Raw genomic sequence first — 19,307 nt, forward strand, 5'->3', positions numbered from 1 at the left:
CCGTGTCATGCAGAGACCGATTCAGGCACAGACCGCGTTTGTCAGACACAGTAGTTCAGAGACAATCCGACAGAAACGGGTTCTGCCAGACATCTGGTGGGGTGAATTTTGAAGAAAAAAATTGAATTTTTTTAAAATTTTCAAAAAACCAGGAAATGCTGGAAAATGTCCAAAAGACGCACAAAACAAGAAATTTTTGAAAAATTTCAAATTCTTAACGTTTATCAAATATTTCAAAAAAATTTGGTTTTGTGGGCATTTCAGACAATTTCCAGTATTTTTTAATTTTTGGAAAAATTTTAAAAATTTGATTTTTTTTTTCAAAACTCACCCCAAGCGATGACTGCCGGACTCGGTGAATGACACCCTCTGTCTGTCAGACAATGCCTCTAGCTCACACGGTTGCTGCCAGGCTTGGTGTCTGCCTTATCCGGCCTCTACAGGACTTTTTCTCTGTTGATCGTAACCTCTGCCGGTCTCTGATTCAACCGTTCTCTGTCGATCTCGGCCGCTGCCTAAAGCTATGTCTACACTCGTGAGCTTTCGTTTTCAACTTTCAATTCAACTTACGCTTCAACATTCAATTCAACTTTCGTTTAGGGCATGCCTTTGTTGAATGTGTCAGAGGCATGCCCCTAGCTATCCACACTATGCTGCCTTATACCATGAAGACGGTTACGTAACTCGAAACATGTCATCACAAGTGGATTTGTTTAATACAAGACGCAAAGAGAAACTGCTGTGTGTTAATGGAGAGTAATATTTTGAATAAAATTAAACGTCTTTAAAATAATTAATTTCATTAGGCCTTCTTGAGCAGGAAATAACGAGGCGAAATAATTTTTCCTCCTTTGCTGCAAGCAATATTTCTCTTTATTTTTCTTTGTGGCTCCTACATCAATTCCCACATTTCTACGTTATTTTCGTAAGGAAAGTAATTAAAATTAATGTCTTCGTCGTGGTTGGAATCTACTGCAAAATATTGATTTTCCCAATTTAACATTTTCTTTACGTTTTTCCTCCATTAATTTGTCTCTGTGTTTGTAGGCGTAATCTCTTGCATTCGGTAGGTTCTCGATGACACAAGTCGACATCTCTGATCTCCAAAAATTCATGTTTGTCACCTGGTACCTGCAATTTGAAATATTAAAAGCGAAAACAAACCCTCTTTCATCATCCATCAGGTTTATCTACACTCAAGACAAGTTTTATCACATTTCACTGACACAGTTACAGAAAATATATAGCTCCACATGCGATGATGTAACTCATGAAGGAATACGTCTTCTACCATAAATAATTTATTTAATATAAATTTAATAGAAATGCAATTTGAATGTCAGTGCATTTATGTAAAGAATTTAACCATTTTCTTAAAAATATATATACTTTTTCTTTTGGGGTTCAAAAATATCAGAGATTTCGGTGTAGAATAAGTATAAAAAAATTAACTTTGTGAGTCGTAAAATGTGTTAACCTAAGAATATCCATGTCTCATGGGCTGGCTCTGTCTTTGGGTAGAATGGAAAACTGCTTGAAGCTAAGGGCACAGGCTTCCACCGAAATGTCGTTGCTTATAATTTGTTTCCAGACAAACGTAACAAAAATTCCCCCAATCGGAATTCAATGCACGATTGCCACAACATATTTCAGAACATTTCCCACGTGATCTTTCTTTCACTCATGCACATAGAACCCCGGCCATCGTGCTATTATAACGCAACACATTTTATTACATCAAAGTGGAGGGAGAGGCTATGACTATTTTAAATCGCTGTCAAATGACTTGTGTTCTGCGCTAGCTACGTTCTTTTACACTTCATTAAGCCATTACCTTCGGTCAGAATAATAAATTTAATCACACACTTTCTTTGGAGGGATAAGCGCATCTTGTTTGAAACATGCGCCCATGACAATATTTCCCTCTTTTAGTAATACATTTTCAAAAAGTTTTTTGTCCCACCAAAAGTAGTTCTGGAGAGGTTCTGCTGGACGTAAAACAGACAAAAACCAAAATGAAATGAATTTCTGTGGGATTTCTGGCTCTTGCACAAACAAATATGAAGAAATATGTTTTCTGGGATGTTCTTGGAGCTCCTTACCAACTCCGTCAACAGATGGCACGAGACTGCATGGTCAAAAACGCCAAGAGACAGCCATTTCTAAATAAACTTCCGTAAAAAATGGGAACATGAGATGGATAGGCGTCATTAAACCTGAAACTGGCCCAACACTTTGACGAAAGCAGAAGATTATGGCGATGCTAATGTGCTGAACGCCAGAAACTTCCTGCCCAAGAGAGTGCCACTGATCAAAGAAACTTAGTCAAAGAGCTTCTTATTAATGCAGTTACAGCTTACGTCTGATTAGCATTACAAAGTCATTCGCTCTCTGCTTTGACGATTCAGCTTGACCGCAACATCGCCCTGCCTGCTTTCATTCAACCCCCTTCCTCTCACCCATTTTTCGCGCGTTGTATTCAAGGGACTGAACAAGCAGTAAGAACCTCTGAAACGTCGGTCGTTTCTACGTCACTACACCTCGCAGCAACCGCAAGATCGCGGTTATTTTGACCGGAAATGATTCACTTCCTAGTGCTTCTCGAAAGTAACAGTTTGTGATTATACAGTTCTGAACAATCAAACCAAGAAACAAACAAACCATCGATTTTCCTTGTCATTGTAACGTTTGACACTGAAGCCGGCTTTCCCGATGCTAAATCCACCGATGACAAAGATCGTGTCGTCCATCACTTCTGCGCGTAAGAAAATTGAATAGAAGTTCATGGCAGGGACCTCGGTCCACGTGTCTTCTGCAGGGTCATACTTTTCGGTACTGAGCTTGAATGATGATGAGTTTCTTCCTCCTGCACAGAAACACACTCACACATTCCGTAATAGGTTACAGAATATAAAAAAAGCTGCCAAACGAAACTTGATATTTATTACTCTGTCACCTGGCCACGAAATGTTTGGCCTTTATAGAGCCACAAGATTCATTAGTCGGTAGTTGACCTCTTCTCACATACTCTAGACCCTTAAAAACATTTTAATATTATCCTTCCTTTTAAGACTATGTATCACAAGTTTACCAATTATAACTGCCTAGATGTTTGTAATTCTCGTAACTTCAATGCCTCGCACTCCGCCTGTCTTACCCAACGGACTTTACGATCTTAAAATTTGTAATTCCGGAATCGGAACGAATGAATTAAATAAAACGAAGAAAATTCATTCCCTTTTGCAGTGTTAATATTAGCACCAGGAATGAAGTTAAGGATGAAATAGCTACAATATTATTATCGTAATTGTAACATCAGATGAGCCGGCGTAGCTCTGTCAGTATATTGACTAGCTACGAGCTGCGCGACTGGGGTTCGATCCCAGGCGGGGGCTGAGGATTTTTCCTCAAGCCTCTGTGTCCAGACCGGCTCTGGGGCCCACCCAGCCTCCTGTCCAATGGGTACCGGGGTCCTTTCCCCGGGGAGTGATGCTGACCACTCACTCCCATCTAGTGCCTAAAAGGTCAAGAAATACTTTGCTTACTTGTAGCATCAGGGAATTGCGCCTGACATCTGTTATCTGCTTCATGAAACTGCGTTCGAAAATAGCGTCCAACAAAAGACACAAGTTGCACTGTTCAAAACGGCGTTACACAAAAAAGTGACGAAAAGCAAAGACTGCGATGGGACTGCTTTAAACCATTGGCTTTTTGGGGATAACAGCACAGAAAACTGAAACTTTCTTTCTACAAGAACAAAATATTTACCTTTAAAACTGCGACTGTCTGACAAATGGGGCATACGTTATTGAGATACCATAAGAGACTATGCCTTGTTAGTTAGTTAGTGTTCTTTGTGGAGAAAGTAATCGAAACCACGAATCGGGTTTAAAATTACTGACAAACTAATTCTGTAATGACAGGAGAAATATGTTGTTCATAAAATCTCAGTCACACAAAAATAAAACCAGGAAAACATTTCACAATAGCAAGTTCTGTAATAAAGATAGAAGATCATCACTCAGAATGTCCAGAGTTCTCACCTAGGGCGTACAGACAGCCGTGGAACGCGACGCAAGAAAAATCCCTACGTCCAAAAAGCATTGGTGCAACGAACGTCCACTGGTCGGTGTCCGGGTCATACACTTCCACCGATGTTACATAATCCTTAGAAAAAGATCCATCAGGGACGTATATTTTGTCTGAAAAACAAATTAGCTATATGACACGAACTGTACACACATTTGATATATGGAGAGCACAAACATGGGGCAATCCGTACTTAAATTTGTAAATCTACCAGTAATATTGTATTTAATGTCCCCCTTCGTGTCACAGAAACTGCAAAGACACGGCTGTCTCTGTTCATATATTTCTTTGTTTCGAATGCAGACAATCAGCGTGTCAATGGAAACGAGTTTAACTGATAAAATTTAATATAAACAGCATAAATTTCTTAAATTAATGCAAAATGGAAATAATGGTAAGTTACATCTTCTGTGAAACGAATTTTATTTAATTTGGTATCTTAGATGTACTGTACGAGCTGCCAAAATTTGCTCTACATTTATAATATAATGTGCTATTTACATGAGATTATTAAATGTCTCACAAACATATTACATCTCTATTATATGAGACCCAGTGTGATAGTTTGATGGTTGTTTGCATTCACTCCTAGTGTACACTAAAAAGGCAGAAGACGATGCACAGCGACAGCTTATAAGAGCAGATGAAACCATCACGCACTCAGAACTTCAAGCCGTTGGAGTCTGTGAAATAACGTAGCACGGATAAAAGAAAGGGATAATAAAATAATATAAGACAATGGAGTGAGGGAAACTAAGTTCAAGAGCGAAGAGGAATGCCTTGACGATGAAGGCATAAAGTTCGTCTTAAACGTCGGCAGAAGGCAAACGACAGAAATTTTCGTACTAGCCAACGTGAGAGCCTCAAATCCTGCGATTCCTTCAAACGTTCTGCGTTGTTACACGCGGACAGACTGACAGACGCCTCGCCTTCTGCACTAATTCACTAATTTCTGTTTCACGTACCATTCAGCACAGCCGCACTTACATCTCTTCGCCCTATGTTCATAGGAGCGATCCACGACCACTGATTTGTCTCGCAGTCGTATCTTTCCGCCGTACTGAGACGCAGACCATCATAGAGACCGCCCATGGCGTACACTGAACCTCGCAGAACTGCCACTATTAAACTGTGTCTGAAACGAAAAAAGTACACGTTTTTCTATGCTCATTTATCGCTGATTAAGATGCATTTCCTCCCGCAGAACGCAATTGTTCGCTCGTCATTGTTAAATCATAATTCAAATGAATTAACAACCAAATCTTATTCTTAAAAGCAACTTTGTCGCAAAAGTCCTCAAGCTATTCACACTTTGCACGATACTCCTGTATGTGAGTGGTAGAATTTTACAGCCCCTTCCCACATTTATACCTTGACTAACATAACGACTATCAACTTTTTAGGAAGGACTCTATTCCAAGGAGTTCCTGAGTTACCAAGCTGCATCTTACCTCCGGGCATTCATAGGCGCCACCTCGCGGCATGTCTTCGTAACAGCGTTGAAGCAGCGACAGGAGCTTAATATTTCCCCGCCATCCTTTCCACCGATGACGTAAATGTCGAAACCGACTACTGCCGTGCGATGGTACTTTCGCGTACTAATCAAATCGACCCCCTCCACCTGCAGGAACGACAGGTTATGGCTTTATGTTTCTTTGGGTCATTTGGTCTACTAAAGTGAAGTCGTTAAGGTGTCGACTGACTTTTAACATTTATTTACTCGTGATGTAACATTCGCGGCGAGCATGTTACATTACACCACAACTGGTGAGGCGCATCGAATGCTCGTTTTGAACGCTCGGCTCGACTGTGCTCGTGTGTGCTCCATTCATTTCATTCAATATGTCGGACATGGAGGTTGTGTTATCTTTGTTTTATTTAATATGCTACTGTTATTTAAAGAACTCGTGAATGCTCGTTACGACGCCGCTCGACTGACTGACTGACTTGTAACGTGACACTCAAAGGGATTCGCGAAAAAACCGACAACACGATGGAGCGCCCGCGAGCGTGAGCGGCTCGCATCGAGCGGCTCCGTTCGCTGTCTTCACTTGTGTAATGCTCGATTTGTAACACGTTACATTACAGGCAAATGTTAACAACCACCGGAGCAGAGGTACAACCCCCAACAGAGGACCGAAATTGCTACACCGTGGTGGGTGGCCGGGCCTATCGCACTCGACACAGACCGTGAGAAACGAAATTGGAGCAATGGTGGAATTACGAGAGACAAAGGAAACAGGAAGACCCGAAAAGAAGCTCAAACTTTACCAGTGCTCTCGTCATTTACGACTGACAAATGTAAGATTTATGATCAACAGCTGACATTTCAGGTTCGTACGATGGCAAAGACAGGTTTTGGGTTTTTCGGCGCAAACCTGGAGGCAGTATGTCCACACCCACACCCCAAACAGTGTGTAAGCCTACTAATTCACGCGGCGTTACCACGCAAATGGCCAGCATCGACACTGATCAGTGCTTCGTTTATTACGTTCAAATCCACTGACGATCAACGATGACTTCGTTTCATGTCGAAAATCAGCAGACAGGTTGCCATGACAGTTGATGTTGTTATTATTATTATTTAGTGTTCTGTCTGACGACAGGTCCATATGAACAGGATCCTTCCATCCTTTTCTCGGACTGGGACCTGTTCATATACGTTCTTGGCAGATGATCCAGAAGTGGTTTGCCATTGCCTTCTTCTGTGTGTGAATGGAGTAATTGTTCGGATGCCACGGAGGAAAACTCCGTGATGCCTAGACCACGGCCTTGCCCAACACAAGTTATAAATTCTGGCACCACCGGGAATTGAACCCGGGACCCCAGGATTACAAGGCCAGCGTTCTAACCGCTAGACCACCTCATCTTATTATTATTTAGTGTTCTGTCTGAAGACAGGTCCATTGCTCTGCCCAAAAAGATCTCTCCAGTCTTCCCTATTCTCAGCTTCTGGTTTTAATTCCTGGAACTTCATCTTCTTTCCTTGTTTCAGATCGTCGGTTAGCTGTATCAGTCTTGACAGTTGATGTAGGACGCTTAATGTAAATGGCATTTACGGAAAACTTCATATCCTTCGTTGATTCCTATTAGAACTTACATTGTACATGAAATTCAGCATTTGTGTAATTATGTATTTATTATTTGTAATTCATGTCTTTGGAGCTTCTGTTAAAAAAGTGGCTCACTGCAATGGAAATAAACGATCACGAAATAAAGAGGCAATGAGGTGCTTGTGATTAAGCTTAAATAAACAATTACTTAGCAAAAATTAGCCAAACGGGGTAAAATTATTTATTCTCGGAGACGTCATTTAACAAGGCACAGTAAAAGTAGAGATGTGTACAACTCACCACACTCCACCGGTCTGCTCGTACGTCGTACGCTTCGATCTCATCTGTAGCACTTCTTTTAGAAAGCCCACCAATAACAAACAGAATGTCCTGTGGGATTCGTGGGTAGGCAATCCTTGGTGTCACGAATTCCTTGCCTTCCTTCGTCAACATTTGCACGTCGCGTAGGAACGTGAGCGTCTCCGAGATCACGGGTTTGCACTCCTCGTTTTCCGTCACGTACGGGTGTTTTTTTACCTGTTGAACAGTTCAATGTGAACCTTATAAACTTTTAGGAAGGGATGCCATGTTCCATTGCAGAGGAGACAAGAAATTCATATATATTTTGGTTGGGAACTCGCCGAAATAGACTATGGCATATGCAGGATAATATGTTTTTTGCTTTATATAACGACGTTCGTAATAAATGCACAGGTTGTGGAGAGAAGCGAAATCAAAGTTAAATCGATCTTAGCGATATGTATTGAAATGTGTTTCAACCGAAAGTTAAGTACTTCTGTAAGGTTTTCTTTTTGAGTTACATTCAAAAATGTAAATTATTTCTCGTCTCTCCCGCTAGAGATGCTCGCTGCGATCACCACACTTTGACTAAGAGTCAAAATTACGTAGCATCGAAAGGAAATTATGACAATTAGTTGCTTCGAGTTTCAAGGGAGGCAACCTGCTGAATGTTGATGGTTGGGTTCAAGGCCCGTCAACACAGCCTAGATTATGGCCTCGATGTCTGTTAAGATCCATTGCATGTTTCGACCTTAAGTGAGCATCATCAGGTTGTTCTCCTTAAGTGTTCTAAACTAGTAGATACGAATGCTAAATTTTAAATGCAATTGAAGCAGACATTTTCATGAATCCGTGCGATTGTTTCACACGTAAGAGGTGAGTGGCTGAAATCACAGAGCATTTGACCTAGAGTATAAACATTTTTTTCTCTCGGGTTAAAGCGCTTGATGAAATGGAAGATAGAATATCATAAGTTGTATGGCTGCTTCGTGAGATGTCGGTTAAAATATTAGAATGTTAAAGCTGTCTATGAGTTTCAAGCCTCTCGTGTAATTTACTCTTGTATGGAGAATGAAGCTTTCTTACTGTACTTTTCGTTTATCTTTTGTCCCTATGTGGTCAATCAGCTGAGGATTATCACGCTGAAGTGATCTCGGGTTGACTATATACAGGCTGAGTCAGAAGTATGTTTACAAACTTCGTGTGCGTGTTCCAAGATCAAAAATAAGAAACCATGTTACTATGAACATGGGGCAGCAAATGTTTCATTTTCGAAATAATAGCCCAAAATAAGTTTCAATGAATTGACTTTATATCAAAGTGAATCCACTTTCCAGCGAAGATTTTCAATTAACGTTTGGGCAGGAATTGTTGGCGACATGCTTATTGGTCCACAAATGCTTCCATCGCGTCTAAGAGGACCTTCACATCGGTGATTCTTAAGACATTTGCCACGTCTCCTTGAAGATGTACCACTGATTACAAGAAGACAAATGTGGTTTATGCACGACAGAGCCCCAGCACACTTCACCCATTGCGTCAGGTATCATCTCAATGAACAGTAACCTCAGCGATGGATTGGGCGTGGTGGCCCAGTAGCATGGCCACCGAGGTCACCGGACCTGACTCCATTGGACTTTTGTCTGTGGGGTCCCTTGAAGTCCGTAGTTTATGCAACACCCATAAACAATGAAGACGACCTATGAGAACGTGTGCAGAAAGCATGCCAGATGATTCGAGGAATCCCTGGTGTGTACGAACGAATTCGTCAGTCTTGTGTACGTCGTGCTCGTGCATGTGTGGAGAATGGAGGAGCAACCTTTGAGCATCTGTTATAAAGAAACATCCCTGTCCTTATACTTGGCAATTAAGGCATACACTGGAAATTATTTTTGGCTATTATTTCGAAAATGAAACATTTACGACCCCATGTTCATAGGAACATTTTTTCTAGTTTTTGGTCCTGGAACACGCACACGAAGTTTGTAAACATACTTCTGACTCAGCCTGTATGTCGTCGGAGATGCGTGAAATTATTATAGCAGTTATTACACGCTTATGACAGTAGGATCTTTGGTGAAGTAGAACGCTGCAGCAGAAGACGTTATCTATCTGTTGGAGGATTTTCCTATTCAAGCTGAGTGGAAGTTTGAATGTAGTTAACGGTGGAATCCTGTAGTTGAACTGAAACACGTAATGGATCTTAATAAACTCTGAGACTGTAATCGAAGATCGGACTGTCAAACTTAGAGACGATGAATAAAAGACGATTATTAACTCCACATACATATCTGCATAAAGGGACGAATCGAATATTTATTTTGCACATACTCACATATATGTGAGCGTGTTACCAGTGGCATTCCACATGTAGTTATTGTAACCATGGAAACTAAGGGAATCTGAGGATTTCTTACGCAGCAAATTTTGCGCGGAATAAGGCATTCAAATCATTGTGTAAATTTCACGTTGTTATTTTAAGATTACCAGAATTGGAATATGGCAACAGTTTCAGTTAAAGGTCATCAGTATCAAATTTAATGAACTTCCGTTTAGACGTTCTCGAGCTGGATCTGCGGACAGACAGACGGACTTATACGTGACGAAGATTTACATTAATTAGTTACGAACACGTGTGAATATGGAATTGAAAAGGCGGGCTTCAGTTCTCATAATCATCCACGATTTCAGGGGCATACTGACCTCGTCCTCGAAAAATTTTGCGTCAAGTAGTCCCAGTCTGACGCCCTTCAAAAGGTCCGCGATATGGCCTTTCCTGTTGTCCGGGTCGTGGTTGATCCACCGGAGAATGCACTCCCACACAACTTTCTCGTCCTTCACGTTCAGTTCCTCGGTCCCGATTATCGCTTGCAGCTCCTCTGCAGGCAGTTCCAGCAGTTCTTCGCTCTGCTGAGACACTTGCACGAAGTGGCGCAGAACGAAGCGATGTGCGCGAGTCTCAAGGTCGGCGATGAAGTGAGACCTGCGACAGCGAGGGTGAGAGCCGACTCAGAATCGATCTCCTTCGAACTCTGAGATATTGAAACCCTGTAGCAGGAACTGGATTCTCAAGCATTTGCACACCACAGTATTCTGCCTCCAGTTTTTACCTTAGCCCTTTGAAGCCCGAATGAGCGAGACTGAGAGCAGACACGTGGAGAAGCAACGATGAGATACGCTCCGTTTAACCGGCGCAAAATAGAAAGATTTCGGCCCTGAAGGTTCCCAGGCAATGCCCGCTCATCCTCGTGATAAAGGTATAGGTTGAAACAAAGGCACGGTGTACGCAAATAAAGAAGGCAGTGAGATGAGAAGTGCAGAATTTAGAATTCTGGCATTAACCTTGGCGAAACGACATTGTGTTAATCCAGTGAAACCTCGTGTAACCGGACTATATGGGGGGAACCACGGGTCGGATACGCTGATAAGTCGGACGAGCGAAGGAAAGGGGAACGTGGTCATGGATATGAACAAATAATTACAGACTCAATACAGATTTTCCTCGTCGGCCGATGATACGGGGGTGTCACACGCACAAGCCGACGGCAAAAGTCACTCGTGAGCGCTGTTCGAGAGAGTCCCTGTTCTAAAATAGTGAATTTATCAGTCATTCTGTCCATCGCATGAACTGGAGGTTCTGGTGTGATTCTGCCGATGTCAGTTGATTTGCTTGCTGTGTTGTCCTGAACAACAAGGAGTAGGAGTTCAGATTCTATGGGCACCAGCTGGCTGTTTTTTGTTTCTGCCCGATAATAACCAATTCTCTAAATGTCCTGAAGTGTTCATAATAATCAGCAAAATCTGGGTGTGGGGTTAAATCAATGAAGTGTTCCGCGTGGACATCGCTTTAAACTCTCTCGCCGGTGAAAACCATTCGCAACCGATCTGTTTGAAATTCGATCGCTTAATGCGGGAATCGGATAATCGAGACTCGGTTAACAGATGTTTTGTTGTATGCAGAAAATGTGGGGCTGAATGTTGATTTTGATATTGGATGGATTATGTAAGAAGCAAGGAATTCAGCAGAGAAAGAAAGAAAGAAAGAAAGGAGAAAAGGATTTCGAGAGGAAGACAGATTTAATTATGACCCTTAAATAGGTCTCTATTCACGTTCTACATGGTGAATTTAATAATCTGCTTGTCATAATGACGATCAAAACATAAGTAGTTAAATCAGAACATTTAAATTACAGGCACATTAATAACAACCTGCCAAGACATTATAATTTGCCCAGTCCTCAGTCACAGGCTTTAATCTCCGACCCGGCATTCGGCTGTTCTCTTGAGTGAAGCTGATTCGCTCCAGCGACGAAGGCTGGCGTCACAGCAAATGACAAATGAACATCAATTACCTTGCGAAATTCATGATGCCGATACAGTTGTCGGCGCCCATCGCGTCCATGAGGAAGTCGCAGCAGAGGTCAGTAAAGCCTGGTATATACAAGTAGTCAGCCGTCAGGAGCAGCTGACGCGCGTTGTCGGAGTGGATGTCAACCTCACGAAAATAAACAAAATTCAGTATCTGGGTCATCATGTCTGAGCTGACTCCGTGGAGGAGAACATCAGTCTCCTCACTGGGGTGCAGTGTTGTCGTGAAGAGGGTCCTGAAACGTCACGAAGCAGTCGTCGATTTGGAGAAACGGCGAGAGAAAATTACAAGTCATGCTCATAAACTTCAAGTTTTTATGACTCACGTAGTCAAATAAAAGTATCCTTTCGCCAGTGTGGTGGATGAACTTTTGTTATCTGAACACTTCAAAAACTCCACGAATGTGTACTAATGGGACCAGATTAACTGCGAGAGGGTGAAGAGCGTGCGTAGGCTTAACAGAATATAACTTACAAATCGGATAGCAAGCAGCGAACATTTGTACTATAGAATGCTCAGCTCGGTTATTACAGACCCTTGAATCCTCCAAGAGATATCAGAGGATATAACAACTTTTACAGAAATTTTAAATTCAATCAGCAAATGAACACAAATATTTCAACTTACATTCCACTGATTGATCAGTTCGTAATATGAAATCTATTTGTTCTGTCAAAACATTTTCCCGACAATAAACAACTTAAAAGGAAAACCGATGTTTCTACGCGGCCTTTAAAAAGTGATCACCAACCAGCAAACAATTTCCTATTACAAATTAAGGGCTTTGCAGTGCAAGGCAAACAGAAAGATTTGATTGTAGGAAAACTGAAAGAGGGTCACAGCTTGTAACATGACGTGAGAAACGTCTGTTGGAAAATACAAACAATTATTCTCGGTTATAATTCATTTCTCATTTCAAGAACGCACCGCATCTTTATTTAAAGCACAAGCAGATTAACGAATGCACAAATTCTCGAACGATTCTCTCCTACCAATGAAACATTTCTCTCGAAGTTCTTTGTTACAGTTTTTATATTTCAGACAGAGCAACACACAGCAGCTTTCAATGTTCCGGACAATGGCTTGACAAAGGTGCATTACCAACTTGCTTCTGGACTTTGTCGGTCGTCTTTATGTATTAAAACCAAGACGATTTTGGAAATGGATTCCAATTCTCCCTCCAGAACGATTGACTGTCACCTTGGTACAACTGCACTTAAAAATTAGTACAATAAACCACGTACGTCTACTAGGAAGTTGCGTCGTGTTGTCTCGTAGAAATTATCGGACCTTTCAGAGGTGCTTACTGCCTCCATCATCAAGGAAGAAGGCAGTAAGTACGCCTGAAATGCCACTCATTTTCTACGGCGCAATGTCCAGAAGACATTAGTCTTCATCCTTACCGCCTTGAGATTCATGACAATGAACAAACAAAAAAATACATTCAGCCGTATAAAAATACAGGTTTCTGCAACATTTCACATACGAATTCACGTCTATTAAGTCCTTATTTCACGTGTTAATCAACTACGTCAGTAAATAAACAAACCTGAAATATTCGCTATGCATCGACAGAATCACTCTGTGGACTCGAAAGACGCCGCCGTCCTCCAACCTCAACACCGCGTCACACAAGAAGTTCCTCTCTCTCAGCTCGTTCAGACGGACCAATGCTTTGGTGCACGTGCACCTGCCGCCATCTTTACTTTGGTTTGACTCCATCTCCTGAAAAACAGTCCATCGCTGTTACAGGTTTTTCTGGGAGTGACTGAGAGGGAACACGGTATTGAGAATAATATCTGGTCCAGAGAGAGATTTACTGACAAGGGAATTGTGAAAATTGCGTAATATGGAGCTTTATAGATCTCTTCACTAATTAATAAATTGTAGGCTGTCAGATTGGGCTGGGCATGTAGTACACATGGCAGAGGCAAGAAGTGCAACTTTTTAATCGGAAGACCTGAAACGGAAAGGTCACTTGAGAGCCCTATGCGTTTCTGGGATAATATTAAAATGGATCATACAGAGGTGGGGAATGAAGGTGTGGATTGACTTCATCTCCTTGTGGATGTGACTTAGAGGAGGGGTATTGTAAACACGAACATGAAACTTCATGTTTCATAAAAGCGAGACATTTGATTACTTAGGCTACTGTTAGATTCTCAAGCAGGACTTCGGCTCCAGCGACTCAATTTGTTTCTTTGTTACAGAAATGCCTGTTGAGATTTAATACAAAATGACAAATCTGTAAATATGACTGATATAACTAACTAACTAGATGTCTTACGGAACACGAAGGTTCATCACCGAATTAACCAAAGCCCTCCACCAAACCCTGCCCTGGGCCAACAAAATCCAGTCTCCTTCAACTCCTATCTCCCACAGATCCCGCCTGATATTATCCTCCCATCTACGTCTAGGTCTCCCCAGCGGCCTCTTCTCCTAAGGCTTTCCAAAATTACCCGGTGCACACCTCTCGCCCCATCCATGCACTCCACATGTCCCACCCATCTCACTCTTCTTGGCTTTATCACCCTGAAGATGTGACTGATTTAGGCAATATTAAGTCATGCCGCGTGTTTGTCATTACTGGCAACAGGTTTATTCTACTTATAAGTATACTACGTAGATATTACGTATAACATTTCAATGTAATCTATAAGGTCTTAGATGCCTCTACTCTGGTGAACCGATTTAAAAAATGTACGACAAATATATGCATGGATATTGCGTGACCTTTGATGCAGTACCTGACAGCAAATAAATTTTGGAAAAAGAATTCTACGCCTTTTCATAAGCATAAAGTTTTCGAGTTTTTCTCTCTGTGTAGAACTAAAAGTGCTTAAGAGTTTACATGATTAAGGACTTTCCTACCTAAGTTACACATTTATATACACTACAAGCACAAAATGTAATTTAAATTTATCAAATGTACGCGAGAATTACAGTTGGGAACAGTCACAAAAGTTCTAATTTGTTCTACCGCGTGCGTAGATCAGGCCTCATCACGCTACTCGCACACTGCAATGTGCAAGATATTCCATGAAAAGTCGACTGGTACTCGGCTCGTCAAAGAATAGCCCACTTTATTTTACTGAACCAGAAGGTTCGTCATCGTGTTCAAAAATCCCGCCACCGTGGTCTATCCCGAGCCAGTTGCATCCAGTTCGCTCAATTGAGTCCCATCTCCCTAAGGTCCATTTGAATGTTATCCTCCCACCTACGCCGAGGTCTCCTTCCTTTAGGCCTCCCAACTAATAAATTGTAAACAGCCCTCCCCTGCCCACCTCACCCTAACAACATCGGGTGAGGAGCAAAGACCGTGGAGCTGGTCATGCACTTTTCTCTATTATCTGTCCCACTCCCGTCTTGGGTCCAAATGTCTTCCTCAACACCCTGTTCTCAGAGACCCTCAGTCTGTGTTCCTCCCTCAAAGTGAAAGACCACGTTTTGCACCCATAAATACTTTGCACTCAATAATAGCAAGCATTCCCCGGATTTAATCTGCTGTTGTAGAGAGATAATAAGAGGGAGATTCGTCGATAATTTGGCTTGTAAAACCGAAATAAAAATTCTTCACAGTTCCCTAAAACGCTTTAAAAATGTAAATGTATCAAGAGATGAAAAGTGTTAGATTTATTATTCAGAATATATATCCCACTTCTTAAGATTCATATATTTTTATTAAGATTCTGGGCTACGAAACACGTTTTATTCTTTTAAAATTGTAAAATGATAATTGCCTACTAAAATATTGTTTTGCTATCAATGATGATGTAAACAAAGAGAAGTCAATTTAATATTACTCGAAATTGTGGTAGAAAGACGACAAGCCCAATTCTCTTACACGAGTTCACAAATGCAGATGAAAACACGTAAATGTGATGAACAATAATAATAATAAATAGGAATCCCTTACCTCAAACTTCGTTCTATAGTTGGAGACCACGATGTCTGGAGGCAATGACCAATTTGATCAAAACTAAAATGGAGAGAGTGGAGGGCGGTATCACAGATTTCTTAATAATTCTTGTATAAGATAAGTACTCGTGATATTCTAAAAGTTTTTTTAATAGCACAAAATTATCTAGTCTACGACGCACTTCTACAAGCGATTCACAGCTCAGTTCTTTCCGCAATGACGAAAGCGGATTGTTGACGGTAATAATGAAACACAACAATGCCGAGTAAACAGATGACGTAACAATTAGTTTCTTAGGTAAAGGAATGGAGTGCAATACGGTTCATTCAGACAATTATACTGCATGCATATTAAATGAGAAAAGAGCCTTACGGCATGCTCAGCCAACATTGTTGCAGGCGTGGGTTAGAAATTCGAATACTTTTTCTTGCATTTTTATACATGCAGGTGTTCACATAAAAACTGACCATTGTCGGTCCATATTTACACATTGTTGGTAGTTGAAAAAACAACAAAGTTAATTACTCTAGCTTATAATTTGGTTACATTCAGTCATAAGAGTTAGTACTTTCCCTATAAGAAGAGAACACATTTAAAAATAATCGGAAGAGACGTGAGGAAAACTACAATTCCAATTGCCCTTATTTAAAAATAACGCCGGTTTCAGTATACTTGATTAATTTTAAAGATGATTTTTGAGGGGCCCGGGCGATGGGCCATAGAAAATGTTTCCTTTCTTCGAATCCCGGGAAAGATATTTTATGTTGTTCGGACAGCAAGGACTAGGGAAGAATGGCGTTAAGGCAAATTCTATTTTCGTTCCTGGGAAATGATTTGACTGACTAAGGTCACAAGCCCGAAAACTGTCTGAGTCCCAGGAGATGAATTTGTAAGAAACTGTCTTATTTCCCCTTAGTAAATAACGCAGAGACTCGAAATTGAGGGTTGACATTTCTTTACTCGTTCGCTTGCGGCTCGTGAAGAAGAAACATGGCGTAATTATTCCTTAAGAAAAATGAGAGAACACTGGAAGGTCAGAAACCCGGTAAAAGTGTCCTGGGTTCGATTTCCTTCAAGGGCGGTTCCTTTAAATCCGAAACTAAGCGAGACAGAACAATGGCGCAAGGATCAGAGTTTTTTTCCTCGAAGGGGAGATTACGGAAACGAAGGCCTCAACACTGGGTTCGACTCCTGACTAGAAGAATGGTTTCTGTTGACAGGAACGCAGCCGCGATAAGCGAGCGACGTCAAGGAAAAATTCTTTCGTTTCGGAGAGGAAATTACAGGATCTAAGGTCACAGACTCGAGTATCTCTTAAGATGTTGAATCAAACTATTTTTTGAACCTAATGCATATTTGAAGACCCAAAAACAATAAAAATGGCGTTTTGGAGACTGGAGTATTTTTCCGTCTCCAGGTAAAAATCCGACTCTGTTGGGCCCAATTCATAGAGCTAGTCCCTGTCTCTGGACCTAGCAGAACCAAAAAGCTAACTAAGGGCAGAGTCCTCCGGAAGCGTAAGACATCGTCCCTTGCTAGAAAACACCATTCCTGCGTAAGGAACGCATTTCTGGAAATGGGAAACAGAGCCTCATAACTAAAACGAGGGTTTTGTCGAGGCGGAAAGCGTTGATTAATCAAACTAGGTTCTGTTGCTGCTGATGACAGGTTATCGCGTGAGACAACTTGTCCTTCATGAAAAGGATTTTCGTTGGAGAGTTGTCTGGAATTTGAAACCAGAGGTCACTCTGCGAATTTTTGTCACGTCAGCTGAAGGCCTCAATGATTTGAGGTTGGAGAGCCATCCTCCTTTTTGAATTATACCCTTGTATTTGCCTTACAACTGAGGAAAAGCTCGGAAAACATCACTCGTCACCAACTTTCTACTAGCGTCAAGTAAAAGTCTGTGTTCTTCTTTATCAAAATAGTCGTAACCAAATTAATTTTCAAATGTCTCTAGTCTAAATATCTCATGTCTCGGATCTATCAAAAAGTTTTTCCGGCGATTTTTATCAAAGTAGGATCACCTTCTACGATTTTAATTCCCAGAAAAAGAATTTACGTTCCTTTACTCCAATGCCAGCAGTAATGTGAAGATTTAATACTTGCCAGTTGGTTCATCATCGTTTAAAATTCAAAAGCAACAAGCGACTATGGCTACAGTTACGCACTGAACTCAAGGAAAGCTTCTTAGTTTTCACGACACTTCGAACAGAGTGGTAGTCCGTGCATGAACCATCAGCTTTAGCAACTTTTAACGCTACATTCTGTGTTTATGAGTTGCACTGTAAGCAGTGATTATTAGGAGTTCTTAAATTGTTTTAGACCATCTTCGGATTAAAAGAGTTACGAAATTAATTCACGAGATTCCTTCGTATTGCTGTTGAAGTTGAAATATTTACCATAGATGCAGAAGGTATTTGAAGTACAAAAACCTCGTGCTGTAGAAAACGTTTCAACCTCAATTCTACCTAAAATTGTTTAGTATTCGTGACAGCACAAATAAAATCAGACAACCGGGCGTTGCCAATAACATGACATAAATACAACCAGCTGCTATCCTCTCTTAAGGACGAAGGTATGTGCAGAATTCCTCCGGTAGCCAACATTACGGAAGTAAACGAGATCTTCCATATGGCGTTGCTGGCATGTGAATGTTTAACGATTACAAACCAACCCTCACGATACCACAGACAATTACAAATACAATTGCAAATAATAAATAGGAATCTCTAACCTCAAACTTTGTTCTATAGTTGGAGACCACGATGTCTTCAGGCAATGATCAATTTAATCAAAACTAAAATGGAGAGAGTGGAGGTCACTATCACAGATTTCTTAATAATTCTTATATAAGATAATTACTTGTAGGCGCTTGTCTGTTCTGCAAGCCAATCAGAACATTCGACTTCTCTTCGCATCAGTATTTTACAGTAACTGCCACTGTGGGCAGCTGTTTATCTTAATGAAGAACATCAGATATAGAATTAGCGTGTCATACTGCTGAACACATGGAGGGATGTAGCAGAAGTTAAACCTGATATTGAAAGATTAGTCAAGTATCTCACTAGTGATTGATTTTATTAATAAAAATTACTGAGTAATACAAACCTCTTTGTAAGAGTAAATCTGTAGCATTGTTAATAAATTGATATTGTAAATGTATTTTATAACCTTGCTGCCCATGAGTTGATTAGCAAGGGCAAATTTGGCCCTAGATCTGGAAAAGTCTGAGTACTCCTGCCCTAAATGTGTGTGTTTAACATAAGATTTATTCATCAACTCTTGCATAATGTTTTTGACTTCCATATGTTGATAACTTTACTATAGTGGAGTATGGACGGTTATCCATCAAGAAAGATGAGTGGTTGAACTAGTTCACATGCACTCACATTTGTCCAGAATACTGAGTACTTCTACAGCACCAGATTTTCAAATTTAGTCATCGAAGTAGAACAGCAGGTAACTCTTTTGCCGACAGAAAGTAGCTACCGGCACTTTGGTACCGTTATGTTATTGATCATAGAAAGAGAGATGTCAGTACACGTTGCTAACCGGAAATATTGTAGTGAAA

General features: G+C 40.9%; 1 protein-coding gene across 1 annotated transcript; it reads right to left on the bottom strand.

Moving 5' to 3' along the window:
- Positions 1-850: 850 nt before the first annotated feature.
- Positions 851-15,942, bottom strand: LOC110828934 (kelch-like protein 10). Its single transcript, XM_087348519.1, has 10 exons — positions 15,731-15,942; positions 13,361-13,536; positions 11,795-12,046; positions 10,146-10,425; positions 7,443-7,679; positions 5,541-5,710; positions 5,055-5,224; positions 4,044-4,202; positions 2,662-2,866; positions 851-1,131 (listed from the first exon to the last, which is right to left on the bottom strand). The coding sequence occupies exons 2-10, from the start codon at positions 13,531-13,533 to the stop codon at positions 945-947; spliced, it is 1,833 nt and encodes a 610-aa protein (XP_087204645.1). The 5' UTR covers positions 13,534-13,536; positions 15,731-15,942; the 3' UTR covers positions 851-944.
- Positions 15,943-19,307: the final 3,365 nt, after the last annotated feature.

Source organism: Zootermopsis nevadensis, unplaced genomic scaffold (genome assembly GCF_977971745.1).
Source record: "Zootermopsis nevadensis isolate Lab colony 2312 unplaced genomic scaffold, Znev_1.0 Znev_ptg000013l, whole genome shotgun sequence".
NCBI lineage: Eukaryota > Metazoa > Arthropoda > Insecta > Blattodea > Termopsidae > Zootermopsis > Zootermopsis nevadensis.

Excerpts from the sequence above, each read along its gene's own strand:
- LOC110828934 (XM_087348519.1), bottom strand. The coding sequence starts at position 13,533 with ATGGAGTCAAACCAAAGTAAAGATGGCGGCAGGTGCACGTGCACCAAA. Across the intron at positions 7,680-10,145 it reads CAAAATTTTTCGAGGACGAG|GTAAAAAAACACCCGTACGT; the intron begins GTCAGTATGCCC and ends ACTGTTCAACAG. Across the intron at positions 1,132-2,661 it reads AATGACAAGGAAAATCGATG|GTACCAGGTGACAAACATGA; the intron begins GTTTGTTTGTTT and ends TTCAAATTGCAG.